This window comes from Rhinatrema bivittatum, chromosome 1 (assembly GCF_901001135.1).
Source record: "Rhinatrema bivittatum chromosome 1, aRhiBiv1.1, whole genome shotgun sequence".
Lineage (NCBI taxonomy): Eukaryota > Metazoa > Chordata > Amphibia > Gymnophiona > Rhinatrematidae > Rhinatrema > Rhinatrema bivittatum.
This window is the reverse complement of record NC_042615.1, coordinates 495,860,265-495,887,616: the sequence shown is the minus strand read 5'-3', so window position 1 is coordinate 495,887,616 and position 27,352 is coordinate 495,860,265. Positions and strand designations below refer to the sequence as shown.

General features: G+C 43.1%; 1 protein-coding gene across 5 annotated transcripts in view; it reads right to left on the bottom strand.

The window, feature by feature from the left end:
- Positions 1–1,634: 1,634 nt before the first annotated feature.
- ADAMTSL1 (ADAMTS like 1) overlaps positions 1,635–27,352 on the bottom strand; it is a 1,467,826-nt gene continuing 1,442,108 nt past the window's right edge. For 2 of the 5 annotated variants that reach the window (XM_029608733.1, XM_029608761.1), the window contains 4 exons: positions 23,172–23,385; positions 14,175–14,284; positions 9,557–9,777; positions 1,635–7,776 (listed from right to left, as the gene is read on the bottom strand). In XM_029608733.1, the coding sequence (XP_029464593.1) occupies positions 7,670–7,776; positions 9,557–9,777; positions 14,175–14,284; positions 23,172–23,385 (652 nt within the window). In that variant the 3' untranslated portion in view covers positions 1,635–7,669. Of the gene's footprint in view, positions 7,797–9,556; positions 9,778–14,174; positions 14,285–23,171; positions 23,386–27,352 lie in introns of those variants that run through there. The other 3 variants (XM_029608741.1, XM_029608751.1, XM_029608769.1) reach the window with 3 other exon arrangements.

The following is a 27,352-nucleotide window of genomic DNA, read 5'->3' as shown; positions in this document are numbered from 1 at the left end:
AATATCGATGGCTCCAGTGTCGGTGCCGGTATGGGGGCCAGCAGCGATGGCGGCTGTAGATTCCGGAGGGCATTGAGGACTGCCTGTCGGACAAGCATGTCCATCTCCTCCCTGGAGGCTGGTATGGGTAACACAGCTGCAGGGGGAGGCAGGCTAGGCACTACTGGCACCTCCACAGGTGTTTGTGGGGGCTCAGTACCCGGCACCAATATCGGTGGGGATCACCTCGGTATCTCAGGTGGAGAGGAGGTTGGAGGCTCCTCTACCCGTGTCCTCTTTGCAGTCGGCTCGATAGCCATCGATGCCGATGCGGTGTGGGTGCCGGCACCGGGAGTGGAATCGCATCAGTGCCGGTGCTTCCCTCGATGCTCAGTCCAATCCTTCTCTGGCACCGAGGAAGACGATGCCGATGCCTTAGATGTTGTCAGTGATGGATGGTGACCGCTGCTTTGGTGCTCCCGGCGAGGTTTGTCAATGGATTTTTTCAATGTTTCTGCCAGTGATGACTGGGCAGATGTCGATGGAGTTATCTTGATTTTGAAAAGAGACTCCATCTTGTCTAGATGAGCCCGCCTGCCCTTCAGGGCCATTTGAGCACAGCTTGGGCATCGACGAACGTCGTGGGATGAGCCGAAGCACAGCACACAGACATCATGTGGGTCGGTAATCGACATGGTTCGGGGACACTCCAGACATTTTCGAAAACCCATCGCCATGATGGAAAAAAGGGGCCGCAAAAAGGTCGATGGCCTGCGAATACCGAGGAAGGGGGAGCAGGAACCAACCAAAGACGGTGGAATTTACTCACCGAGTGACGAAAAAACGATGTCACGATGGGAGACCCCTATGAGGGAACTTTTTTGTGAAGTAAACTTCAAGTTTTTCCATGAGGAAAAATAGTGAGAGAATTCTCACAGAGCCCCTAACTGCGAGGCAAACTGCAGTGCGGAAAAAAAGAGACTGAAGGGAGATCCCTGTGGCTACAGGGATTATGGCATTCCGGGCATGCTCAGTGTGCCAGTCAAAAGTTCTAGAAACTTTGACAGAAAAGTTTTCCGTGATAGGGCTCCGTCCAGTGACGTCACCCACATGTGAGAACTACCATCCTGCTTGTCCTGGGAGAATGTGCATATTGGGGTATGTCTGTCAGGGGGAGAAAGCTGAGGGAAGAATGTGTGTGGGAAATTGGATGAAGAAGAGAAAATATGGAGGGGGAGCAGATCTAATTTTAGTTACATGAGTTGTTCTGAGTACCCTTGAACAACCAGACTGGTTGTATTATCTAAGGGGCCTTCCTCTGCTGACTTCCCTGGTCAGCTGCATCATTGCATGAGGACTCTTCCTTGCCCTGGGTGCTGGCTGCTTTTTTCTGATGATGTTCCTGGCTCGGACAATGATATGTTTATATCAAAGTGGCTGATGATCAGTTTCCTCCCATATCTTTTCTCTGAAAAATAAAGGCTAGCATTGTTCAGCCCTGGAAACCTTCCTTTTAGAAATGGTGTCCAAAGCTTGAACTGAGCCATGCACCATCCTTTGAAATATATTCCAGCTATGTAAGATAGCCAAGATTCCTCTTGGGTTTATTTCAAAAAATGACATTTCACCAACAATAACAACACATTTGTGGGCAATTCAACTTTATTTTTCATTATGCACTAGGACAACAGTTTCCATAGATTGAGCCCAGATAACAGAGCTTATTGTGAATAAATAAGCTACATTAATTGTATTACCTGTACAACACAGTCGGGTGCATAACTGTAAGCACCACTGGTCAAATTGTACATTTCTACATGGTACTAAATGGTGCACATTCTCTACATGGTATAAAGTTAAACATACTAAGCAAAAAGAGAACCAAAACCAATAGGGAAAAACCAAACTGAAATAAATCAAAAAAGATTCCCTGTTTGAACACTCAGAGTGTCATCTAAGGTGATCCTCATATATGCGACATAATGATGCATATATGTTATGAATCATTACATCTCATATATGAGGATCACCTTAGCTGACATTCTATGAGCGTTGAAACTTAGGGAAACTTTGTTGATATTGTATAAAGTTAAACATGATAGCTTTCTGCAATTTTTAATGAATAATTACTATTGCTGATTTTAACAGATTGAAAATTATGAAATGATATGGCATGTTGCAAAAGTTTAGACATCCTTCTAGTTGATTCATTACTCCTTTTTTTAAAGTTATTAATATTGACCAAAAGGTTGATTGACTCATTAGGCCTTCGAATAGTCAGCTGAAATTAGTTCCACAGTTGAACAAATACTCAGAGACTTCTAACCTCTCGGGTTGTTATTGTTGTTCTGGACTACTTTGAGCAACCATAGGGTCCTCAAAGCAGCTGTCTGAACATTTGAAAATGAAGATAACTCGCTCTTACAAAGCAGGGGGCGGCTATTAAAAAATCTCCAAATGCTTGCAGCTATCAATCTCAACAAGCAGAAACATTGTTAAGAAATGGAAGTTACGTGGAACTATTGAAGTCAAGGCAAGATCTGGAAGACCAAGAAAAATCTCTGATAAAACTAGTTACATCCCATAGTTAACTTTTCAGCAGGTCTTTGGAAGTAAACTTACACTGGAGTAGTTGTCCACAGGTCCACAATATAGCATTACTTATACAACAATGTTCTGCATGGGAGAATTGTCTGAAGGAAACCTTTTTTTAAACCTCATCTCAAAAGTAAACATCTAAAGTATGCAAACAAATAATCCTGAAATTTTTTTATTAAACATATCCTAGAAGCTAATGTGCCACAGTCACTGAAGAAACTGAAGCTGAAAAGAGGTTGGATATTTCAGCAAAACAAGGATCCAAAACATGCCTCAGAATCAACCATGAAGTATTAACAGGAAAGAAAGATTAAGGTTTTGAAATGACTTTCACAGTTACCAGACTTGAACACTACTGAAAAATCTATGGGGAGATTACTGAAAAGCTTTGAGGAGTGCATGCAAGGAGACCTAAGAATATATTTCATCTAGAAGAGTTCTGCAAGGAAGAATGGGAAAAAATTCCAAAGGCAAGAATAGAAAGACTGTTAGCTGGCTACAGGAAACATTGGGAAGCTATTTCTGCCAAAGGAGGTGCTACAAAGTATTGACTGACAGGATGTCCAAACGTTTGCACATGCCATATTCACATTTTTATTATTTTCAATCTATTAAAATTAGCAAATAAATAGTCATTTTGCATTTCAAATTGCAGAAAAATGTCATATTAACTTTGCACCATATAGATATTGTCTCAGCTTCTGTTTAGAGATTCATTGAAACATACCATTTGACCAGGGGCACCTAAACGTTTGCATACACTCAGGCTGATCCAATGCAGTGCGTTCAGCCGATCGCACTGTTTAACTCTCGGTTGTACGCGGGTTTTGGATGCACGTCCACACCCCCATATTCCATAAGGAGAATAGCGCATCCAAAACGCATGTCCAACCCCCCCTGCAAAACTAATCGCACTCATCACATGCAAATGCATGTTGATGAGGCTATTAGCTATTCTCCCCAGATCCTCCCCCCCCCAAAAAAGGTGCGCCCAACCTGCGCATTTCTACGCTCAGATATTAACGCCCGCCCTAGAGCAGGTGTTAATTTCTGAGCAGCCCCAAAAAAAGTGTACAGAAAAGCAGAAAATGCTGCTTTTTCTGTACATCCTCCAACTTAATATCATGGCGATATTAAGTCGGAGGAACCAAAAGGTTTAAATAAGGAAAAAAAACAAAACCAAAACGTGCCGGCAGTCAGGTTAGGAAAAGGGATGCTCAAGTAACAAGCGGATGTTTTCCTTACCCGCTGACAGCCATCTCTCCTGGGCGCCTGCTGCCAAACAGGCGCAAGGGACGCACATTTGTCTCTATCGCCTCCTTGGCAGCACGACCCCCTCATTTAAATATTCTACTGCGCGCCCAGGAGAGGTGGCTGGGTGCGTGTTAGGAAGCGGGCGCTCAACACCAAGCGCTTGTTTTCCGCGCGGCTTTATTGGATCGGCCTGACTGTGTATGAATATATGTGTGTGTATATATATATATATATATATATATATATATATATATATACACACGTACATATATACGTATTTGTGTGGGTATGTGTACAAACTCACAGATATCTTTTTTCAGGGTGTTTATTTGGAAGTGAAGGCCTCCTCTCTTAATATAATAGTAACCCCAATTCTGCTATTCTGGCGCCTCCAGATAAATCACAGAAGAAAAACTGAGAGTACATTCAAACTGTGCAGAAGGGACCAGGGTCATCCGTCCCACCACCTCTTCCAAATGCAGCTGAGCCAAAGCTAAAATGACAGCGCTAGTAGACAGTAAGTGATCAATGGGATTTGCTCAGTCCACCTAAATATACTCTGTTTTCTCTTTAAATGCTCTTCTAGAAATAAACAAACAATCACATCATTGTTATTATGGCCTCTATTCTGCAAAATTTGGAGATGTGCAAAAAAAAAAGCCCATCCTGCACATAAGAGTGAAACCAGAATCGAGTATCTCCCCCTCTCTCCCCACCCTCCCCAAGCTCGCCTGAATATATTCTTTGCAGCACGGGAAAAATGCCACAGGTCCAATATCTCTAGGTATTTAGGTTATTTACATGGCTCAGGAATTTTGGAGAATTGAGGCCTTCGTTCCATGCTTAGCTACTATTTCACAAAGCATCAAATTTTAAACTACTGTAATATAGTTTAAAAGTATTCCGTACACACAAGTGCTAGAAGACACAAAAAAAAACAACCACAGATCTCATAATCACAAAAGCTGAAGTAAGACAATAGAAAATCCCCAAAATAATTTCTTCTGGACAACATATACTGTACAATTATTAATATTGCACTTTTTACACAATAAATCCTAATAAATATACACAAAAGTTTAACATACAAATACGTTATTTTTAAATAATAAACCAATTCTTAATTATGTCATAAAAAACACTCCTAGGTCAATCTGCAACAAACAGGAGACACCCGGAGGCTCATTCAGAGGCTGAGAGCAGTCAGGACCATCTACTTTAAGCAACAACTGTAACGTCACCAAATAGAGCTTGCAAATGCCAAGAATATTCCATCCCCAAATGCATGAAATAAAAACAAATAACTAATTCGCAAGCATATGCTGGTTGGAATTTGTGTGCTAACTCTCAGGAATTTAGGTTTAAGCTTGATTCTAATTTTATTTTAGAATCATGTATCTGTGGCGGTTCAGAAGGCAAACTTTAAATTACAGTTAAACAACTGAAACCCTATTTAGACAAACATGCTTACAAGCTGGTGTTGCATACTCTAGTATTCAGCTCTATTGATTATTGTATTGCCCTCTATGTGGGCTCTACCATCTATGTTTTCCCATAGGTTGCAGGTATTGCAAAATGAGGCAAAATAAGAATGGCAACCTGCAGTGCACGTAGAGCTAGCTATGCTCCTTTCCTTCATCAGCTATACTGGTTGCCAGTGGCCATGAAAGTTAAATTTAAACTCCTGAAGAAATAAGAGGCCTCTGCAACTAGTAAACAGATTGGAATGGTATATGCACCCTAGGGAATGTTAATCTTCATAGGCTTGCTTATTGAGAGTACATCCTCTACGATTTATGAGACTGTCTTGTAACAGGACAAAGGCATTCTCAGTTTCCACCTCAGTTCTATGGAATTTTCTGCCTATTGCAGCCCATCAGGAGCTGAATTTCCTCTCTTTTTGCATGAGGGTCTAGGCCTATCTTTTCCTCAATGTAGGCAACCTTAGGGCTTTTATATTGGTGGATTGCTGGTTTGTCTACCATACATGGGCATAAATATCGATTGTCTACCATAATAGTGACTTGTCTACCATAAATGGGCATAAATATTGACTGTCTTTTTTTTTAAGTTTTGTCAGATTTATATGTTTATTTATTATGTATTGCTTGTTTGTTATTTTATTATGTAATGTTTGATTTGATTGTGTTTTATTGTTTGTACACTACTTTGGGTGTTCCTCCTTGGATCGGGTTGGCGGGTATGCAAATTTGTAAAAATAAATAAATGAATGTTTGTTCAAGTTGCTGGAGGAACATCATCATTGCTTGTGCCTAACAATCAAGTCATGTGACATGATAGTTGCACACACTCCCCAATTTAAAATTTTGCTGTATCTTTATCAATTGGAATCAACAATAATGGAGTTTCTCCAGCAGCTGTAACAGATTCCAGTATGCAAGAGCGAAGACTGAATTCACTTGTGCTGGATGCATTTTATGATGGACTGTCCTTGGCTTACAATGCTTCATGTTCTCTGCTCTCTAGTATCTAATCATCTGGAAAGAGCGTGTTCCCTGACATGCACATGTCATATTTTCAGAAGGAACAAATCCTGGCTCAGTTCACTGCTCTTGATTTAGTGTGTGCATTGCAGGGAATCTGTCAGACTTAAGGAAATTATGCCTACATGTAAGTGGGTACCAACGGCAGTGTTTGTTGTACACCCTCCTGCTGGGTGACATGGCCAAAAATTTTAAAAATTCACTCAGTGTGGAATGCTCCACTTTTGACAAAGGAAGAAAACAAATGGGTAGCTGTACTCTTTGAAATGGACGAACACCTCTGCAAAATTGTATTTGTTGATCAATAGTTGAAAATTCCTTTATTGCTCTGTTGCACGACGATGTGAAGCACTCTGAATTACAGGCGCACACAATTCCTTAGTGACCACTGCTCTGTGAGGCCTTACCTAATCTAAACTGGACAGAGTCAAATTTAATACTCAGGGAAAAGAATACTTATAGTTTACAAGTACTGACTACATTTGATCATTTTTTTGCAGTAGCTCTTGTCATCATAGCTGTAGAGCCCTCCATAGAAATGCTGGGGATGCCAGCCAGAGTTCCTATATACAGTATGTAATGCACAGTCAGCGAATGACAAATATATATATATTTTTTTTGCTTTTCGCCCTTTTCTTGATAATGTTGTGCTTCGTCTTTCTTGACTTTTTATTATTGTCCTGAACATTTTTGGCATGGGTGGATGCTTCCGGAACTCGTTCACCCTCTGGCAAAGTGTACCAAGCAGTCCATACTCCTCTATATGTTCTATGTCCAGAGGTTCACTGCTGACCGCAGAATGCCCAGATGAGCATGTGCACAATCAAAACAGCAAGACAAGACCTATGTCAGCAAGTAGCACAATTGAAAGAAAAAAAAAAAAAAAAGGTTGCCAATAACATATTTGTTTCTGTTCCTTTTTTTCAGCATGGTCCTAAATCCATTTTTAAGTTGTATGAGTCCAAAGTTTTCAATACACAAGCGCAATACATGTTAACGGTACTAAATTCACACTGGTGCCTTGGACAGGCCTTTAGGGAAGCCCTAGAGGTTCCACTGCTCTGGACCCATCTTGCTCATGGCACATTATCTTTTCTTCATTTCCTGTTTCCCATCACGAATGTACATTTATCGCATTCTGTCTTCCAGAGAGGATACTTACGGGCCCCCTTTTAGAACAATGCAAAAAAGTAAAAGAAAGAAAGAAAACAAACAAAAAAAAAATGTAACGGAGAATGCTGTGTGTATGTGTGTGTTTGTAGGTGTATGTGTGACTCGAGTTAGCTGGCAATGTTCTTCCTCCCAGGGCAGCGCGGAGCTATTGTCCCTTGGATTTACGCTTTCCCGCAAGACCCACAGCAGCGGGATTTGAACTGGGCGAGCTGGCAGAGCTTTAGCTGTTTCACTTTCTCGCAGTATCGGGTTGTGTCTCTGCACTCCACTAGCAAGGCAAAAAGAACACTATAAGGAAATTGTGAAAACCAAGAGAAATATTAAGCAAAGCAGACAAGAAAGACAATCACAAACTATTTTTAAAAAGTTTTCTGGGTCCCTTGTTGATTTAGGAGGCCCTACTGGGCAATAAATATCTATTGCAACAGCAACTGCACTCCCTGTGGATAAGTTGCAAACAACTCCACGTGGCCTCATATATGTGCGTGTAGAGGCGCATGGAGATCTATGATAGTATTTCATAACCTGTGCAGATCTGGTGCACACAGATTATAAAATATGGGTGTGTACACCCCCTCCAACATATGCATGTTTCAGCAAGCGTGAAAATTTGCAATGCACGAAAACGTGCACTTTCACTATCTATTTTATAAACATATGTGCGTATATTTTATGCATGAAAAAAAATATATAACTTGTTTGTGTAAAACCCTGATTTATACGTGGAAGCAGGTACATTTTAAAATATGCGCACGTACTTAAAATCAACATTTCACCAATACCTCCACGAGTTTATGGAGACCCTCCTAGTACTTCACCCTGAACTCCCCCCAATTCACCCAGACCTCCAACCCAGTAAGAGCAGACAACAGATGAGTCTGATATCAATTGCGCTAGATATTTAGCAGGTGTAGAATTGCGAGAATAAGATGCCCAACTACTCTCTGATTATCAGCATTGCTAAGCATGCCATAGAAGAGATGCATTGGAGGGCAGGGTAAGTTTGCTATTTAAAAACATTTTGATTTTAGAACATTCAAAATAATTCCTATGGAATTTCTATAGCTAGCTAGCTTACACTCCAGTAGAATAAATTTCAGTATTCTTGTAAAACAGAGTCAAGTAAATATAAGAGTGTAAGATCATAAGTTTTGCCATGCTAGGTCAGACCAAAGGTTCATCAGGCCCAGTATCCTGTTTTCAACAGTGGCCTATCTAGGTCATAAGTACCTGGCAGGATCCATAAAGGTCGACAGATTCCATGCTACTTATCCCAGGGATAAGCAGTGGATTTCCCCAAGTCCATCTTAATAATGGTTTAAATATAGCAAAGGCAAAGCTAAAACATTGTGAATAACAATTTTTTTTTTTTTGCTGACCCAACAGTTTCTTCCTGCTCCTCTGAGCCTCCAGGCTCAATCAGAACTAGAGCTGGGTCTGGTGCCATAAGCTTTCATTTGCACCTATCTGAGGATTTTCCCCCCTTTTCTATATCCCTGCTTAACTTCTAGTCTCGTCATTATAGTAACAGTCATCAGTCAGGAGCCATTCAATAGGCTTCTTCCTGGAACCTTGCAAATATGGGCACTAAATCCGACCACTAGGTGTCGCCATTGCGGGATGACTAGGACTCTCCCCCCAGGGATTGTGAGGGTTGCCTCTGGAGCATCCCCAGCCTTGGCTGACCCCAGGGAGCAGAAGAATTGAGTTAGTCCAGTGGCCACCGAGCTACTGGATTGGCCTTATAACAGCTCATCCTATTGCACTCCCCACCAGTAAGTACCATTGGTCACTCACTGCTGAAGGAGGTTATAGAAAGCAAATTAGTGGTAAGGAAATTCCTATTCTGTAGACATTCTAGATTTAATGAAGCTTTGCTCCCGTGCAAAAACTACTCCAGTTTTGGACGAGTGTCTTGTTTTATTGAAGACAACTGGGATATTTTCATTGCTAAATCTGGAACAATCTTTTCCACAGGAACAAAATTTTGCTAAATGTGGTCCCGAGGGCGGTCAGGTTAAGAATTTGGCTCTTGCATTGGAGCATACCGTTGTCGCATGGGGAGATGTTACAGCGTTGCCAGTTGGTGGGCCGTTGTCTCCAAGAGCACAGATGCTCCTGCACAGGCTTGTTCGTACGGAGGTGCACGCATTCCACTCGCCTGGACTGGAAGCCGTAGTTTCCACATGTTGCCGTGCACAGAGTCCAGGGCGCGACCCTCCACTGTACGCTGCAAGCTTCGGCCCAACAATTCTGGGTACTTACAGGTCTAATAAAAGAAGGAACAGATATGTCACGAAAACACCCTACATGAAAAAAACTACAGGAAGGTTTCAAACTGACACGTCTGAACTGAATGAATGCTACCCTATGAAGCATGCTACTCTCCAATTGCTCCTTTGATGTAGGTTTACAAATGAACCAAATAAAAACTAATGTGTCATAAATAAGCCTAGCAGAGCAGACAGGAGAGGTGTTTTCACACAGGCCTTTGCAATGAGTTAGCAGTAGCTCCAGCTAGAATACTATAGCAACCTTTTTTTGTCCCTTCATGCTCATCACATAAGGAAAAGGCCAAACTATTTTCACATTGAAAGGAAGTTGCCCTACAGAAAATTCTATAACAAAGTAGTCATACTGGTAGTCTTTATTATTTATTTATTTATTTTGTACTAGCATTGCAAATAGAAGATCCTTTATTCAGTCAGTAATTTTATTCACTAGAAGTCCATCTTAGGCTTTTTCCCAGTTGCTTTGTAAAGTTTATCCATGAATAGGGGTGTACTTTGGAACTGTTTTTCTTCCCATGACAACATAGACTGGAGAATCTTAGGTCTCTTGGAGTGGCCATTTTGTTATAAAATGTGCTCACTCATTGCATGCTCATTGAAACCGTGAACGAAACCAACTTACAAAAGCATATGGAAAGATATATCAGATTTCTTCAGATTTCTTTCTTTTTTTTTTTTAATCAGATTTTGAGCAGTTTTAGAACCAGAACTGTCACTGTTACTATCAGTGGATGCCCTGCTGTCCTCCTGGAATAAGGAGGTTGAGAAGGTTTATCAGCCTACTGCCTCCTGAGAGGACAGTGCTGATGAAAAAAAACAATATGATCTCTTTGGTTCCCCTAATGAACTTTGGATGTTAGTGATGGGGATCTGATAGATCATGGAAGCAGCACTGTTCTGATTCCAACAGACACATTTGGAAAAGGCATAAGCTGCTGGATAAGGGGGAAATTGTGTAGGCCAAAACAACCTTTTTCTCTCTGCAGATTTCTAAAGCAGGTAATGTTAGTAGAGAACTGTTGAAAATCGCTAACTCTGTTGTTCCTGGTGGGTTACCCTCATCTTCTCTAGAGAACAATAAGTGTGCTTTATTTCTCTACAAAGAAATGTCTATAACCCTTACCCGGGCTGTTTAGTCCCAAGGGCATACAATCACATTTCTAACCTCAGGGGCTGCTCCGGCTAGCTGACTCCTTCCCAGCTCGACTCTTGATCCCTGGGGGGGGGGGGGGGGGGGGGATTCTTTCTATCGAGGGAGACGCTCGTCTATGGCTCAGACAATGAAAGAAACTTTAGTATGTATTTGTAGCTGGGGCATCCTCTGGAGGGAGATGCTGTGAATAACCAAACAGGACCAGGTGCTGGGTGTTAAATAATAATTTACTGATTGGTTTAAGGCAAATACAAATCCATCTTTAAATACTGGGGCAGTTACAGATGATGTCTTTAGAGACAGAGTGCTTCACTCTGGGTAGGTGTCCTTTTCTTTCAGCACCATGGTTGATCTTCCCATGGTGGTGTAAATTGTGCACTCAAATCTCTCCTAGAGGCTTATGTGGGACTCCTAGGTCAGGGGTCCCCTTCTAAGCAGAGCAAAATCCTACCTTACAGTCCAGCATCTTCCCGAACAACCAGCCCTGTGTCCTGGTTCCAAATCAGTGGAGATCCGGATGGGGGTCTCCTCGCTCTTCCTGGACTCTTATTAAGTGGATCTGAAAGGGCGACTCCTCTGGTTGAAAAGTCTTTGCGTGGGAACCTACTGATCCAGCCAGGCTCCTAGTGAAGAGGGGTAGCTTAAAATCTCTTCCCAGCAAAAAAAGTGTATTTTCCTTCTTGAAAGAAACAGGATACATTTCAACCATCAGAAATCTCACTCAGAAAGATCTGTTTACGGGTCTTGCCTACCTAGGGAGTGCAGTGGTGCACACGGGTCTTCAGGCCTCTGGACTGAGAGCCCTTTTATCCCAAAGGGAAATCCGGCAAAAATCTATCTTATTGAAGTACATGCCTAGGGATCCTCTGGCAGGTTGTGCACGGAGGCCAATTCCCTACAAAAAGAGGGAAACCTGATGAGGCAGGAGGCCTCAGCAGGGAGGAAATAATTCCTCATCTTATTTCTCTGGGGTCTGTTCTAAAATGAAACTAGCCACAAAATGGCTGGTTATAAAGGGCATGAGTAACCAATCCCTGCTCTCCTAGGTGGGAGAATGGCAAGAGGGGATGGATAGCTCAAGATGTTTTAGAAGAGGGAAATGGAACTAAGGCAAATGGTACTGAACGGGGGGGGGGGGGGGGGGGGGGGGTGTCCGGTCACATGTCTCTGATTGTTTCAGAAGTAATTGCATTAGAAACGCTCCCGTTAGAAAAACACAAGTTGGCTGAAGTGGGTGCTGAGGATCATGCAGATAGCAAGCTTTTAGAGCTGTTGCAAGCTGTAAGTTGCTTACATGGGCCCAATTCCTGGCCAGTTACCAGCTTTGCGGTTTCTAAAATTATGTCAAAAATCAATCCTTTGTCTTCTATTTTTGATCCTGGCCCTTTATCTTTAATTAAGACAGCTGAAGATGGTCCCTCCCCTCCCCCCCCCCCCCCCCCCCGGCTTGTCCAGATCATTAATACTTTGCTTTCTGAGGGCTTACTGTCTGAGTCTTTGAAAGAAACAGCAATTTGCCCATCACTGGCTTCAGAGGTACTGGGCAATTTTTTGCCCTATTATAAATGTGCCTTTTCTGTCTAATGTTACAGAAGCAGCAGTATTGACGCAACTCCAGAAACATCTGTTGGACCCTTGCCAATCTGAGACTGAAACCCTTTTGTCAGCGCTTATAGATAAGCTGATCTGTGCCAGGGACCCAAGGAGTCCTTCTGTGCTGTTTCTGCTGGATTTCTCCTCAGCTTTCGATCTAATTGATCATTGGATCCTTCTGGACAGGCTGGCTGATTTTGGCATGATGGGCAGGAACTAGAAATGATTCACATAATTTTTGACTGATCGGGTTCAAACGATGGTATTGAGTTCATCAATTTGTGTTCCTTTTTCTTTGGATCTCTTCTATGCTCTGAGTTATTTAACATTTTTCTCAGGTCACTTGGCCAGTTTGGATATTTAATTTTTATGCTGACACCATCCAGCTTTACTTTTTGCCGGCTGAGGCCCCCAAGGCTTCCTTTGAGAAGATTAGTGTTTGTTTGGGAGCTATTGATCCCTTCTGGTCCTGCTTGTCACGTCTCTTCTCTCTTTCAAGCTCCTTGCAATCCATCTATCGTCCGATCACCCCTTCTGCAACCTGCCCATAATGTTCTTAGGTAATCGTTCGCTTATTTTAACTTCATTGCTATGTAACTCAAATTGTCTACTTTATTATTTAACTCTCATACCATGTTACTCAAAGTTTTTTGATGTTTTTTGTTTATTTGTTCTATGTAATTGCTCACAGGCAAGTTTTGTTTGTTTCACTGTAAACCGGTTTGATTTGTATCCAATGCAAAAAGATCGGTATATAAAAGTCCAAAAATAAATAAATAAATAAATAAATATTTGGCATTGAGCAGTAGACAGCTCCCTCAGTTGAATCCAGTCAAGTCATAAGCCTCGTTTATCAGTGATGCTGCCATACTTTCACCTGCAGGGCAAATACTGATGAATGGAGTTTCCTTCTCTCAGAAGAATAAAGATAGGAATAAAGATAGGCTTCATTATTTAAATTTTGCTGGTGCAGGCACTAGTGTTTATCAGAATAAGAACATAAGAAATTGCCATACTGGGTCAGACCAAGGGTCCATCAGGCCCAGCATCCTGTTTCCAACAGTGGCCAATCCAGGCCATAAGAACCTGGCAAGTACCCAAAAGCTAAGTCTATTCCATGTAACCATTGCTAATGACAGTGGCTATTTTCTAAGTGAACTTAATTAATAGCAGGTAATGGACTTCTCCTCCATGAACTTATCCAATCCTTTTTTAAACACCGCTATACTAACTGCACTAACCACATCCTCTGGCAACAAATTCCAGAGTTTAATTGTGTGTTGAGTGAAAAAGAACTTTCTCCAATTAGTTTTAAATGTGCCCCATGCTAACTTCATGGGAAGGAGGCCCGAGACCAAGTCTAATGCTGGTGGCTGCTGCATTATTGAAAACAAAATAAAGCAAATAATAATTTGTTCTTTTTTTTTTTTCACATTTTTTTTCAATTGCTTTGTAATTTCCTCTTTTGTTTTAAACAAAAACAGAGTTCTATTGAATAGTTGCTATTTTTATGGTAGTGTATGTATATATACACAGAGAGAGAGAGAGAGAGAGACACACACACAAATATTTATCAACCATTCTTTTGATTATATCTACATGCAATCTGTCAGTGTATTCCTAAAGTACCTTGGAAGAGTGCTACATTGTTCAGAAGACACAGGGGTCCCATCTCTTGATTGGCAGAAGACTTGTCTGTGTTGCAGTGCCAACCTCGTTCCAATGCATGGTCCAGAGCACTGTAGATAGAGAAGAAGCCACTTTTCAGCTGAATATATATATCTATATACACCATACTTCAGAACCTGTTCATGGGAGTCAATATATGAATATTTGTAGGGCTGAAGAATCTGTTCTTCAACTAACTTCTTAAATAACAAGACAACATTTTATTTTAAGAAATGGATTTCCAAGTATCTTTGGGTGATTATCGGTAAACATTTTGTGGATCTTTATTATATGGATGCCATGCAGACGGAATTTTGTTGAAACAAATTACATTAACTGATAATGTTATTGTTTTGAGCTTGTTTGCTTTGAACATAGCTGCCAATTTTTTCTGGGACCCTTCCATTTTTCCTTACTGCTTATATTAATAAAATGACTATTTTGTATAATTTAATGGATCACTTATCAGGATTACTACTACATGATATCTATATTCCACATTTCTACTTGTCCCCACATTATATGCCCCCAAGTTTCCTAAATACAGTGGGATTCCCGGCACGCGCACACGGACGCGCCGATTTTAAAACACGAGCACGCCGGCATGCACATGTTATAAAATCCGATGGTGCATGTGCGGGCAGCCTGCGACATGCACGGGGGGGGGGGAGGGGGGGGGATTTTAAAACTTACTCACGGCGACATGATCGGCCGGTCTCCAATTTCCTAACCCTAACCCTACCCTTCCTCCCTCTCCTGCCCGCCTCTAAACCTACTCTAACTATCCCCCAATTTTTTCATACTTATTGCTCCTCTGGAGCAGAAGTAATCTTCCCCGGGACAGCATGGAATGGCGTTCTCCCGGCTCGTCCCCGCCCCACTCTTCCCCGCCTAGACCACTCCCCCGGGCCCGCCCCTTTCTTTGGGCCAGGCACTTCTGCACGTAACCCCCCTAATCTACGTGAATGGCCCTTTTTGAGCTAGGAGTAAGAGATTAGTAGAGGGGAATGGTGCATTATATCAGAACAGCCCCTCCGCAGAGGTTGCTGGAATACCTAGCCCCTGCCAGTATAAAAAGCAGCTTGCAGCACTGCAAGGTGAGACATTTTGCGTTAGAAGTCTGAGGAGAAGGAGCTGTTTTTTTTCCTGAGTTCATTTTCTTCCTGTTCTTGGTGTACTAGGCCTCATGACTTGGAACCTGCACCGAACAGGAAAGGAGCAATTGCCTTGCTGGTACACAACCTGTTAGGGTGCCACAGGGTTGTTTAAGGGAATTTTGGCTTTGTTTTGAGAGTTTTTCTGTGAGATCCCTGTTACTTGGCCTAGGTTAAGGGACTTTTGGGCAGTCTTTCTTCTTGGGAAAGGCCAGGAGTAGAGGAGATTTCGCTGCCCTCCATCACACAAACCGTGGATGGATCGGGGTGGCTCGTTGCAGGAGAATTCCAGTTTTTGCCTTTTTGTGAAGATTTTGGCTCCGGAGGTTTTGCTGCCACTCTTCCTTGCCCTGAGTGGGGAAATTAGAAGAGCTGCTTCGTTCCCTGCTGCTTGTACCTTTCATCCAAGGGATCCTGTGTCATCTGGAGAAAAAGAACCTGGAGGCCCCCATTCCGAGTCTTCACCCTGGCTAGAAGAGGTACACGGGGGGAGTTGTGCAGTGACTGAGACCCTGGTTTTTCCTCTGCCAGTATTTTGCAAGAGGACTTCTTTTTTTTGTCCATAAATAGGATCCTCCTCTCCACTTGGGAACTCTTGTTTTTCCATGTCCTGGAGGGTGAGTTTTTTCCCCCTATTTTTTGAAGTTTTACACTCAATATAAGCCCTGCTGTAGCCTTACGCCAGGGCAAAACTCGGCCTGAGTCGGGCATTTCTTACCATTTCTGTGATTTTATTTATATAATTAATAAAGGAATCCCTCCAACTAAGACAACTGGTCTTCTTTTGCCACATTTGCTTTCTGACTATTGTGAAAGCAGTTTGCAACCTCAGTCACTACCACTGGGGCAGAGAAGGACATTCCCATCACTGTACTCCAAATGCAATGCAGTGCAGTGCTGAACAGACTGTGATGATTTCCGCCTAAAGAAGAGCCTTATGTGGTTCTGATAGATCACAGACAATGAAAGCTGTAAAGCCAAAGAACTTCATATATTTTTTCCTGAAGTATTTGTGAAGATTACGCTTGCATATAAAGGATCAGGCCACATCCGTGGTATAAATGTTTTACTCACAAAAATGTAAGAGGGAGGGAGGCACTGGATTAACACATTTAGTGCTGGTGATTTTCAGTATCAGTGGGTTATTATTTAAGGAATTTTTGGGGTATCATACATTTAAAATATCACTGACTCAATGACTTTGGAGGTCAAGCCAGGTCATAGCCTTCTCTTGAAAAGCAGAGCACAAGATAATGGGAAAAAAAGAGGAGGGTGCATTACAGTAGGAGGTGTCATCTGTTTATATTCATTATAATTTGGAATGGCTAACTGTTAGATTTGTCCAATGGGAACCTGATGTTTCACGTGCTAACTGTAATGACGCAATGATAAAGGCAAGACATTGATCTATAGCCAGTGATCTGTTCTTAATCTTATCATGATTAAAACGATTGGCTGACAATATCACTGATGCCTGCAGATTCTATGTGGAGTTCAGCTGGATGATTTATACACAGAGCCATAAAAATAAGCTTTTCAGGTAGGAGGGATTTTATGCAGCTTTCATACTACCAGCTTAGGCAAACAGATGAGTTCATATTTTTAACGATATTCAATAACAAGCTTCATACTATGGAAAGTGACAACTACCAAAGGATGCGCTATGCCTGCCCATGCAATGCAATCAGCCAGGGACACATATCAAACCAGAGCACTCAGACAGCAAATAAAATTTAAAAAAACCATGTCATTTCATCACTCTTTTTAGAAGTACACTCTGTTACGATTTTGCTATTTACAGACTCAATTTAAATTCCACCCAAGCATTTTTCCAAATAAATATCCAATGATAAAAAGCAAATGATTTTAACTGACAAAGTACAAAAAGGACAATTCCTCAGCAAAGGCAAAAAAACTCCATGTTACGATGTTTCACTAAAGTCTATCTGTGATGCAATCAGAATGCAGAGTCCTCTCAGCAGCTTCACCTTGCCTGGTTTTTTCCCCCTCTCATTCGGTTTTCTTCCTTTCCCATTGTACTGGGGCTAACCTTTTCCCCTTTTTCATAAAAAAAAGTAAAAAAAAAAAAAAAATATCTATATAAATAAAAATGTAAAATGTTCGTTTGTTCAAAATCTTAAATCTTCAAAAGTTCTTCACCGATTGCTTTGAAATTTTGACACAACGTTGCATTCGAATACGCGCATGTTTTTATATACCTATATTATATAGATGTCACACCTGTGACAGGTAAAAACATGTTTTGGAAAAACAGCGCCTTCTGTTGGACGTACAAGCAACACATGCTATCTACAATATAAATGGGCTCTGACCGACGGCCCACAAATGCGCAGTAGAGAGCAGCTCTACCGTGCATGTGCAGATAATTGAGCTCTGCGCTACGTGCTGGGTGTCACAGAGGGGAGGAGGAAAGGGCAGACGAGTCGCCACTCCGAGAAATGGCTCAGCCCGTTCCTCCCCCGCTGGGGAAGGGGGGAGGGAGTAGGCACTGCTGGACAGTTACACACAGGAGGAGGAAAGGGTAGAAGAGTCGCCGAGCCAGTCCGTCCACCGCCGGGGAAGGGGGAGAGGGAGTTGGGACGGCCGGAGCAGAGCAAATGCAGTAGAAAGTGGCTGTGAAGAGATCACAAGCAGCTGCAACCTGCAGCAGCCAAAGTGCAAAGAGCTGAACAGAGAACAGCTCGCCCTCCTTCCCCGCCCCCTGAGTCCCGCAGATAAGGAGAAGCCAAGTAAATATCCCGCAACTGCGGGGGGGGGGAGGGGGAGGGGGAAGGCAGTGCTGTTAACCCGCCCGTGGGTCTCAGCCACCAAGGGAAGAGTTTACATGGGCATTTCTCCACCCTCACTCCCAGCAAAGCACCGTGACGAAAGTGAAAGCCAGAGCTCTTTCAAGCTCCTTTCAAGCTCCCGATCGGATTTCTTAAAGGCACAGGTCTCCCAGAAAGAGCAAAGTAAGCTAGGCAACATGTCCCAAATCTGTTGCAGTGCCTGCCGCCTGCCTTTTGCGAGGAGGGGGAAGGAGTGTTTTCCTCACTCTCCCAGACACAACTGGCATGGGAACTTTGCAAGCTCTTGCGAGTGCAGAGCAAAGACTTAGGTGGGGAGGGGACAAAAATCCCACCCATTTTAACTGTGTGAAAGAGAAGTGTGGTAATGTGCGCTGAAGGCAAGTGAGAGTGCCAGAGAGAGAGGGAGACTACGTGAGGGATTGTGTATGTGTGTGAGAGGGATTGGGCGTGTGTGTGTGAGGGACAGAGGGAGAGTGTATGTGCAAGAGAGAGAGAGAGAGGAAGCCTATGTAGAGGGCTGTATGAGAGAGAGATTCTCTACCCCCCCCCAGCTCTCCACTTATAGGTGACAGTGGAAGGGGTTCAGTGTAGAGGGGAATGGGAGAGCAAAGGAGTTGGGGCCTGTAAGGATAGAGTGAAAGGGGTCTGAGCCTGTCCCTCAGTGGCAGAGGGACAGGCTCAGGGGGGAGGGAGTTGGGATGGAAGGACCATTACGCCTTGCGAGATCCCCCTCGGCCACTGCTGCAGCTCCTACCACCGCCGCCGCCTCTGGCTCTTCGTGGTGCTGGGGGGAGGGGGGAGGAGCGGAACAGAGCAAAGATGTAGGAGGAGAGGGGACAAAAATCTCGCCCGTTTTAACGGGCTTAACGGCTTGGACTACATATTTTACGATTCCATTTCAATGTTTCCGATTGCATTGTTAAATTGAATTTTCATAGATTTCAATTTATTTTCATTTTGTTTTAATTATTTCGTGTGACATTGCGTTGGAATTGAGCTGTGTCATTTACCATACCGTTCATTTAGTGAGTATAGTTTGTTTTTTCTTTTTTCATTCTTTTTCATTTCTAGAATTATGCGCTTTACATCTAGACACGGATTGCTTCTCACATGGACAATTATATGTTGCGTGTTCTAGAGTCGGCAAACCAGACAATCTCTATATCTGCACAGACAATGGAACAACAAAAAATATTGTATACCCACAAGCATTGTGAAATTAAACATATTAGAAACGTGCGCTTTCTCTTTTCTTTCTTTTCCATTTAACCAGACTGAGCCTCAGCAACGCGTGGCCGGGTACATCTAGTATATATATATATATATATATATATATATATATATATATATATATATATATATATATATTTTATTTTTTTTTTAAATTAGGGGGTAATTTTAGTTATTATAAAATTCATTCTCATTGGGATGGAGGAGTGGCAGAGTGGTTAAACCAGCAGGCTGAAAGCCAGGGAAGCCAAGGTTCAAATCCTGCTTCTCTTACTGATATTCCTTGTGACCTTGGGCACATCACTTCTATTGCCTTGAATACCACATAGGCCAGGAAAGTATCTAGTGTGCTTGAATATAACTTGCCAGAATCTTTGAAGACAGCAACTATTCAACTAGCACCAGCAAATCCTACCCTGCCTATGACAGATATGACAAATTTTCATCCCATCTCAAATAACAGAGAAGTGGGTTCTTATTTAACTGAAAGAATATTTAGAAGAACATAAAATACTTGATAAATATCAGTTTGGGTTTAGAAAAACTTGTGGCACGGAAATGTTATTAGTCTCTGATAGATTCATTGCCCTGCGACATAGATGGAGCATCTGCAGTTGTATTGATTCAATAGGATATCTCAGTTGCATTTGATATGCTGAGTCATGAAACTCTACTGGCTTGCTTAAGTCTATTGGAGTTACTTCTGTCATGCTAGTTTGATTTACATTTTTTTGTCAGGTGGATGCAACAACCAAGAATAAGAAATAGCTGTTCATGGTGGAAGGGACTGAACGTCGGGGTTCTGCAGGGGTAGCGCTATCAGTAAGGCTGTTTAATATTTCTTTGTAGCCCTTGGGGAGATTTTATCACTACTAAGCTTAATTTATTGTATCTATGCCGATCATTTTCAATTGTATTTACCTTGTAACCAGGATGGGCATATCCCATTTTAATTTTTTGACTGCTGTTTAGAAGCTGTAAATAATTGGATGAATCTGTAAAAACCTGAAAGGTGAATTTTAAGACCTGTGCACGGAAGTACATGTATTTGCCGACTTGCGGACATGGACGCGGCGCTTTTATAACATATGCGGGTATATGCACACCTGTTATAAAATTGGCTATACGCATGTATATATGCACACAATTTTACACTGATGCACACATGTGCGCACAAATGCCACCTCAATCGAGTAAGTTGGGGGGGGTTATTTTAATAAGTACACGCATCAACGCAATTATCTTTTTCCCCAGTTCACCCCAGTAAAGGAGAGGACACCCTAAACCCTCTAGTTAACTTGCCTCTCTTATCTTATTAGCCCCGACTCTTAAAACCGCACTGACTAGCCTCGTTTTTTCGGTTTAATAACTTACATGCCATCTATAACAAATAAAGTTACATGGATAGGGACCCTGGTGCGTGTAAATACTTTTCTGCTGGTTTCATTCATATTTCCTGGAATGCCCATGCCCTGCCCAGACCACTCACATGCCCCGCCCCTTCCATGAAAAAAAATTTGTTCTCGCGTACCAGGAGATACGCGCGTTCCCAGGCGCCCCTTAAAATCCATAGGGTGTGTGCAGGCTCCATCCCAACTGAAGAGGGAGAGGCCCAGAATGACTGCGCGTGAGCCTATATGATTAAAAGATGGTGTGTGTGTGTGTGTGTAACAGATTGGGAGCCTGTATGTATGGGAGTGAGAGTATGTGTATGTGAGTAAGAGATTGGAAGCCTGTTTGTGAGTAACAGATTGTGAGCCTATGTGTGTGTGTGTGTGTGTGTGTGTGTGTGTGAGTAAGAGATTGGGAGCCTGCATGTGTGTATGGGAGTGCATTGTGTGTTTGGCCCGCCCATGCTCTGCTGTAATTGGCAGTACTCCATCATGTGACCTTTGGTGCCTTCCTTCAAATATCCTCCCCAGCCTTACAGTTTTTGTAGCCTGTTTTTCAGCGTCTCACTGGACTTACATTTTTAAAGGTTTATACAAGTTACTGTAACCACTCCCGTTCGTATTGCTATTACTGTGACTTCCTTCACCTTTATGTTTACTTTTTACGTCTATTCGGTTGGATGATGTGATATTAATACCTACTTTTTTTTTCTATAGTGGTACTTAAAACGCCGAGACAGCCGCTACCGGCTACTTACTTTATACTTTAGACTATGGAAGGCTTGGTATGTAACCCCTCACTCCTATTTAATTTTGTAGCCATTGTGCTTCCTTGGGATCCTTATTTACAGATTGCTTCCCTGTGTCTGTTAACAGTTGTTGTGAAATTGGTCCCTCCTGCTGCAGCCGATGTGGCGAAACACGGTCCATGTCAGGGGACTAGAAACCTGTTCTCTCTCGACACACTCTTTGGATATGAAGTAGTAAAAAGATTATTACAGATGGATGTACATTGAAGCTGCACCTTACTGTATCTAAAACGATTGAGTTGGTTTCTCTTTTTACAAGAAGGGAATCTTTACCGCTCAGCGCTTCACCTTTATGTCTCGGGATTACCTCTGTGTGTACCGCTTATCTTCTCCACCTTGTGTATACAACAGGCCTAATATCATGTGGGTCCCAAATGTCTTTTTTTTTTTTTTGCAGAGTTTTCTGGTTGGCACCACAGCAGTGCATGGAAATATAATATGACATGTTGTGAGTGATAGTTTTACCTCAGAACACTGAACTTTGAACATCCGTTTCCATGTAAAATCTCTTACAATAACTGCATCATTTTTTAATTGTGTGTGTGTGGTGAGGACAGGGGGGAAAGGGGGGGGGGGCCACATAAGGCTATAAGTTTAGCCTAGGGCAAGGCTTCCCAAACTGTGGGTTGGGACCCCAAATGGGGTCACAAAATGTTTGCGCTGGGTCGCAAGTGCCTCAAAGAGGCAGCACACTTCTTTCAGGCACCAGCAGCAACAGCAGGATTAGTAGTGGAAGACAGGAACGGGCTAGAGGGGGTGAGAGAGGGGATGGTCTGGGAATGTGAGAGGAGCTGTAGGATATAAGAGGGGATCAGCTGGAGGGGCAGAGGTTGAGAGAGGGGATCAGCTGGAGTGTGGGGAGGGGGAGAGTGGAGGGGGGGACTGCATCCCTGATGATTGGCTTTGGTCGTCCTCTGGGGACGATATAAATTTTCAAGTGGTAAAATGGGGTCACATTGGCTAAATGTTTGGGAAGCCTTGGCCTAGGGCGTTTAATATCCTGGCACCAATCCTGTGATGTCAGTGGTGGGTAAAGGGGTGTGATATATGATAAAAAAAAAAAAAAAATCAAAAATAAAACATCCTTATGGTGAGGGTGGCAGTTATTAAGTAATTGTAATTTTCCTGACTCTTCTAATAGGATGGAATTTTGCCTTACAACACATAGGCCTAGCAGGCTTGTGCATAAATCCAGGCCTGTTGCTAAGTTTTGCAGCAATGCTACTGCTATTAATAGTAACGTGAACCAATGAAATAAGTGAGGCGGTTTTATTGATCTGTTTACTGATACTCAGTCTGCACAAAGACAAGTTAAGAGGTTACTGTTGTACCTAGAAAACATCTGTTGAAAATACTTAAAAGAAAATGCCAAAGAAAAGAGAGAGCATCTTTCTGTGGTTAAGTTAGCATTAGCCATATAAGGCTCCTTCCTATCCTCATCTACCTCTTGAAATCCCACACTGTTAATTTGCCTATGAAAACAAATGAACACTTTGATCTCTGTTCCTAATTTAACAACCCTCTACATTAGGTTTCCCGTTGTTCTACAATATTTGTTGGGTACCTTTACCTGTCCCCAGGAGGAGGTGGTCCACTCCACACACAGCTCTCTATTACAGGTCTGGGTCTCCACTGGGTGCTTGGCGACCTGGGCACACACGTCGTTTGACATGGGGACGGACAAGCCTGCTGCTGTGATCCTTTGGCAATTTACACGTCGAGTCTGGACCCCTCCTCCACAGCTCTGGGTACACAGTGACCAAGAGGTTACCATCCACCTAATAGGGGAAAGAGGAAGTAGAATGACATTTAACAATCTTTATCTCCAACTGATCTTCACTTTTTTTTTTTTTTGGCCCTTGAAGGGTAAATAGGTACTGCATCGTGTCCAAATGAGGTGAGACCTCATTTGGAATAGTGTGTATAGTTCCGGAGACTGCACCTTCAAAAGGATATAAACCAGATGGAATTGGTCCAGAGGGGTGGTTACTAAAATGATTAGCGAGCTTCATCATAAAGCATATATACTCTAGAGGAAAGGTGAGATGGGGATATATGATAGAGACATTGCAATACCTCACAACAGAAAAGAGATTCTGGAACGAGGAGTCATGGGACGAGGTAGATGCAGGAAAGGGATAGATTCAGGAGTAATCTAAGGAAATCTTTTTTTTACAGAGAGGGTGGTGGATGCAAGGGATAGCCACCCAGTGGAGGTGGTGGAGATAAAGACATATTTGAATTCAAGAAAGCATGGGATAAACACAGAAGATCTCTATGATAAGGATTGTAGAGCTCAGCAGTTGTGTTGATGGGTAGACTAGATAGTCCATATGGTCTTTTTCTGCAATCACATTTCTAGGTAAATAGGCAACAATGTTCTTATTTCTCTTTTCTTTCTGCTCTGTTCCTACAATCAGTAACACAGAAGGATGGCAGAATATGCAGACTCCAGTCTGTGTGGGTTCTCTGAGCCATTCATCGTAAAATTATTTTGGTAGCAAGGATCATGAGGAGGGTGCATTTCACTGTGAGCATCAGAATAGGAGTGTGAGGCAGTGCCCCTACCGGTCCCCTATTTACCTGTGCGGGAACCAGGCTTGCTGCCTGGTCCACATTAAATCCACTAAGGAGAGTACATTTTATGGGTGGGATCCTGCAGGGCAGGTAGGGCTCAGAGGGCATAGCCAGAGACTGGGGGAATAAGAGCTGGGATCCACATGGGGATAACCAGATCAGGCCAGGTCTCCGGGAAGAAGGAAGCTCCTGTATACAACACTGTCCAAACACTGAGCTGAGACGAAGCAGCACTCTGTAAGTAAAAAGAGTGTACACTGTCTGAGGAGGAAACAGTCTATGGTTGTGCATGTGTGAAGTTATAATAAAGAGTTACTGTTTTAAGAAGGCTGGAGTCAGTCTAGTTTATCTCCAGGCCTGTGGGAATCACTGCTCGTTCCCACATATGGTGTCATGCAAGGGATTTTATCTAAGCAGTGCACAGGAACCCTCAAACATTACCCCCCCCCCCCCCCCAGCTTCCAAGAAAGTTCTGTGTGGAGTGCAGAGAGTTCTGAAGAGGACCTGTGGTTCTAAAACTTAAGTACAGAGCACAGGGAGTACAGGAGTACACTGTGATTTGTGAAAGGGTGTGGCAGAAACTGCACTGAAGAAAAAAAGTTTTGCAGGGACAGCCAGAAAGTTTTAGGGTTGAACCGGCTAAAGGGAGGAGCCCTGCTGGGAGATAGACAGGGATTTAACAGTGAGCAAGTTATTGCTGGTCAAGCAGACTTTTTTTTTTTTATTAACTTTATTGCCTTGAAAAGAAAAGTGAAAGAAATACAGGTGCAGCAGGGCTGTGCTGAGCAGGGTATAGCCCTGGGAGAAGCTGCCAGAGTGGGCTGTGAGTGTGGTGAATGGAAGCTGGGCGAGGCTCTCTTCCAGAAAGCCAGCCACTCTGCAGAGAAGTGTGCAGCCCAGAATGCAGCAGTCTGACAAGCAAGCTGAAACTGGGAAGCCAGGAAACTTGCTCCCAGGTTCCCTGGCCAGGCAAGAAGATGGATGGATGCAGATGGTTGCAGAGATAAAGGTGATTACAGCAGAGATTGACCATATGCTCAGTGAGCTCTGGAAATGCACCCTAGGAGGAGAGGCTGCACTGAGCCCAGAAGGGGGAAGCATTGAGAAGCCAGAGGATGGTGCTACAGAAGGTCCTGGTGAAGACATTCTTAAACACTACCAGAGTCCAGAAATAGCTCCTGTGAGAAGCTCAGAGAAAGGGGCTGTGAAGAACCCTGAGAGAGGGGTCACACAGAGCCCTGAGAGCAATACAGACTGCCCAGAAAGAGGTGGTAGCGAGAAGTTGGGAGTTGGCACTAAAGGCGGTACAGATGAAGACCCTGTAGGGTGCCCAAACACTACTGCGAGCCCCAGACCAATTCCCCTGAGAAGTCCAGAGAGAGTAGGTATGGACAGGAAAGTGAGAAATGCCATAGAGAGCCCAGAGGGTAGTGCTGCAGAAACCCCAGCAAGTAAAGTTGCGGAGGAGCCAGCAACTGGTGTGGGCAAGTAGCAGAGTATACAGACAAGAAAACTGTGGAGAACCTGGAGGAAGAGTCTACGGAGAGCCCAGAGGGAGGCACTGTGGAGACTTCAGCAATTGAGATACAGAGGAATCAGCAGTGGTAGTTCCCCAGTCAGTCCATATAGCTCCATTGAGGTGGAATTTGAACCCAGAGCCAGCAAAGGGCTTAATTAAAGGACTGAGGATGTGCACTGCGTGAATGGCACATGGGGTGGTGGTCATGATGTGGTCAAGGGTAACCCTAAGAGAAGGGGACCGGGAGGGCTTAGACTCTCCTGGAAGGGAGCCAGGAGACAGTAGGGACGTTTGGCCCGATGGGTCCAAGCTGAGGGGAGGGGTATGTGAAGCAGTACCCCTAGAGGTCCCCTATTTACTTGTGTGGGACCATGCTAGATGCCTGGTCCACCTTAAATCCACTAAGGAGATTATGCTCTATGGGTGGGATCCTGTGGGGCAGGTGGGGCTCAGAGGGTGTAACCAGAGACTGGGGAATAAGAGCTGGGATCTAGGTGGGGATAACCAGACCAGGCCAAGTCTCCAGGAGGAAGGCATCTCCTGTATACAACACTGTCCAAACACTGAGCTGAGATGAAGCAAAACACTGTAAGTAAAGAGAATACGCTGGCTGAGGAGAAGAGAGTCTATTGCATGCATATGTGAAAGTATAATAAAGAGATACTGTTATAAGAAGGCTAGAATCAGACTTGTTTGTCCCAGGCCTGTGCAAATCAACACTCGTTCCCGCAAGGAGCTTACTTTGGAAATTAATGGGTTTACAAAACCTTAGAAAATAAGGGTGATTTTGAATGTTCCTTGTCATTCTGACTAGGACAGACTTTCTCCACTCCAGTCATCAAGGCCTCCTTCCCCCCCCCCCCCCGCCACCCCAAATAAAAGTCTGGTTTTCGGGTTAATGAAATTATGCAAACTAATCTGTTTCTCAAACCAAATGTACATAAATGCATCTCGTTAATATTTAGTGTGAATATCCTACAAACCAAACCATTTGGGGGCCAGGGTGTCTGAACAACAGGAGTTGAGAACAACTCAGCTAGAATAAGGTTCTTGATGTCATTTGATTGGGGTCTCTATAGAGATCCATAAAATCAAGATGTTAAGTCTCACTTAGATGCTTTTTGCAAAATGGGAACAGTCATGGGGGATTAGGTGAAGAAAAGATTGTTTTCCTTTCTCTCCCCATAGCACTATTTGTGTGCAGGTATAGTGTGTGGGGGCATCTGCAATGGAGAAGGTACAGAGAAGGGCAACCAAAATGATAAAGGGGATGGAACAGCTCCCCTATGAGGAAAGGCTGAAGAGGTTAGGGCTGTTCAGCTTGGAGAAGAGACGGCTGAGGGGGGATATCATAGAGGTCTTTAAGATCATGAGAGGTCTTGAATGAGTAGATGTGACTCGGTTATTTACACTTTCGAATAATAGAAGGACTAGGGGGCATTCCATGAAGTTAGCAAGTAGCACATTTAAGACTAATCGGAGAAAATTCTTTTTCACTCAACGCACAATAAATCTCTGGAATTTGTTGCCAGAGGATGTGGTTAGTGCAGTTAGTGTAGCTGGGTTCAAAAAAGGTTTGGATAAGTTCTTGGAAGAGAAGTCCATTAACTGCTATTAATCAAGTTTACTTAGGGAATAGTCACTGCTAT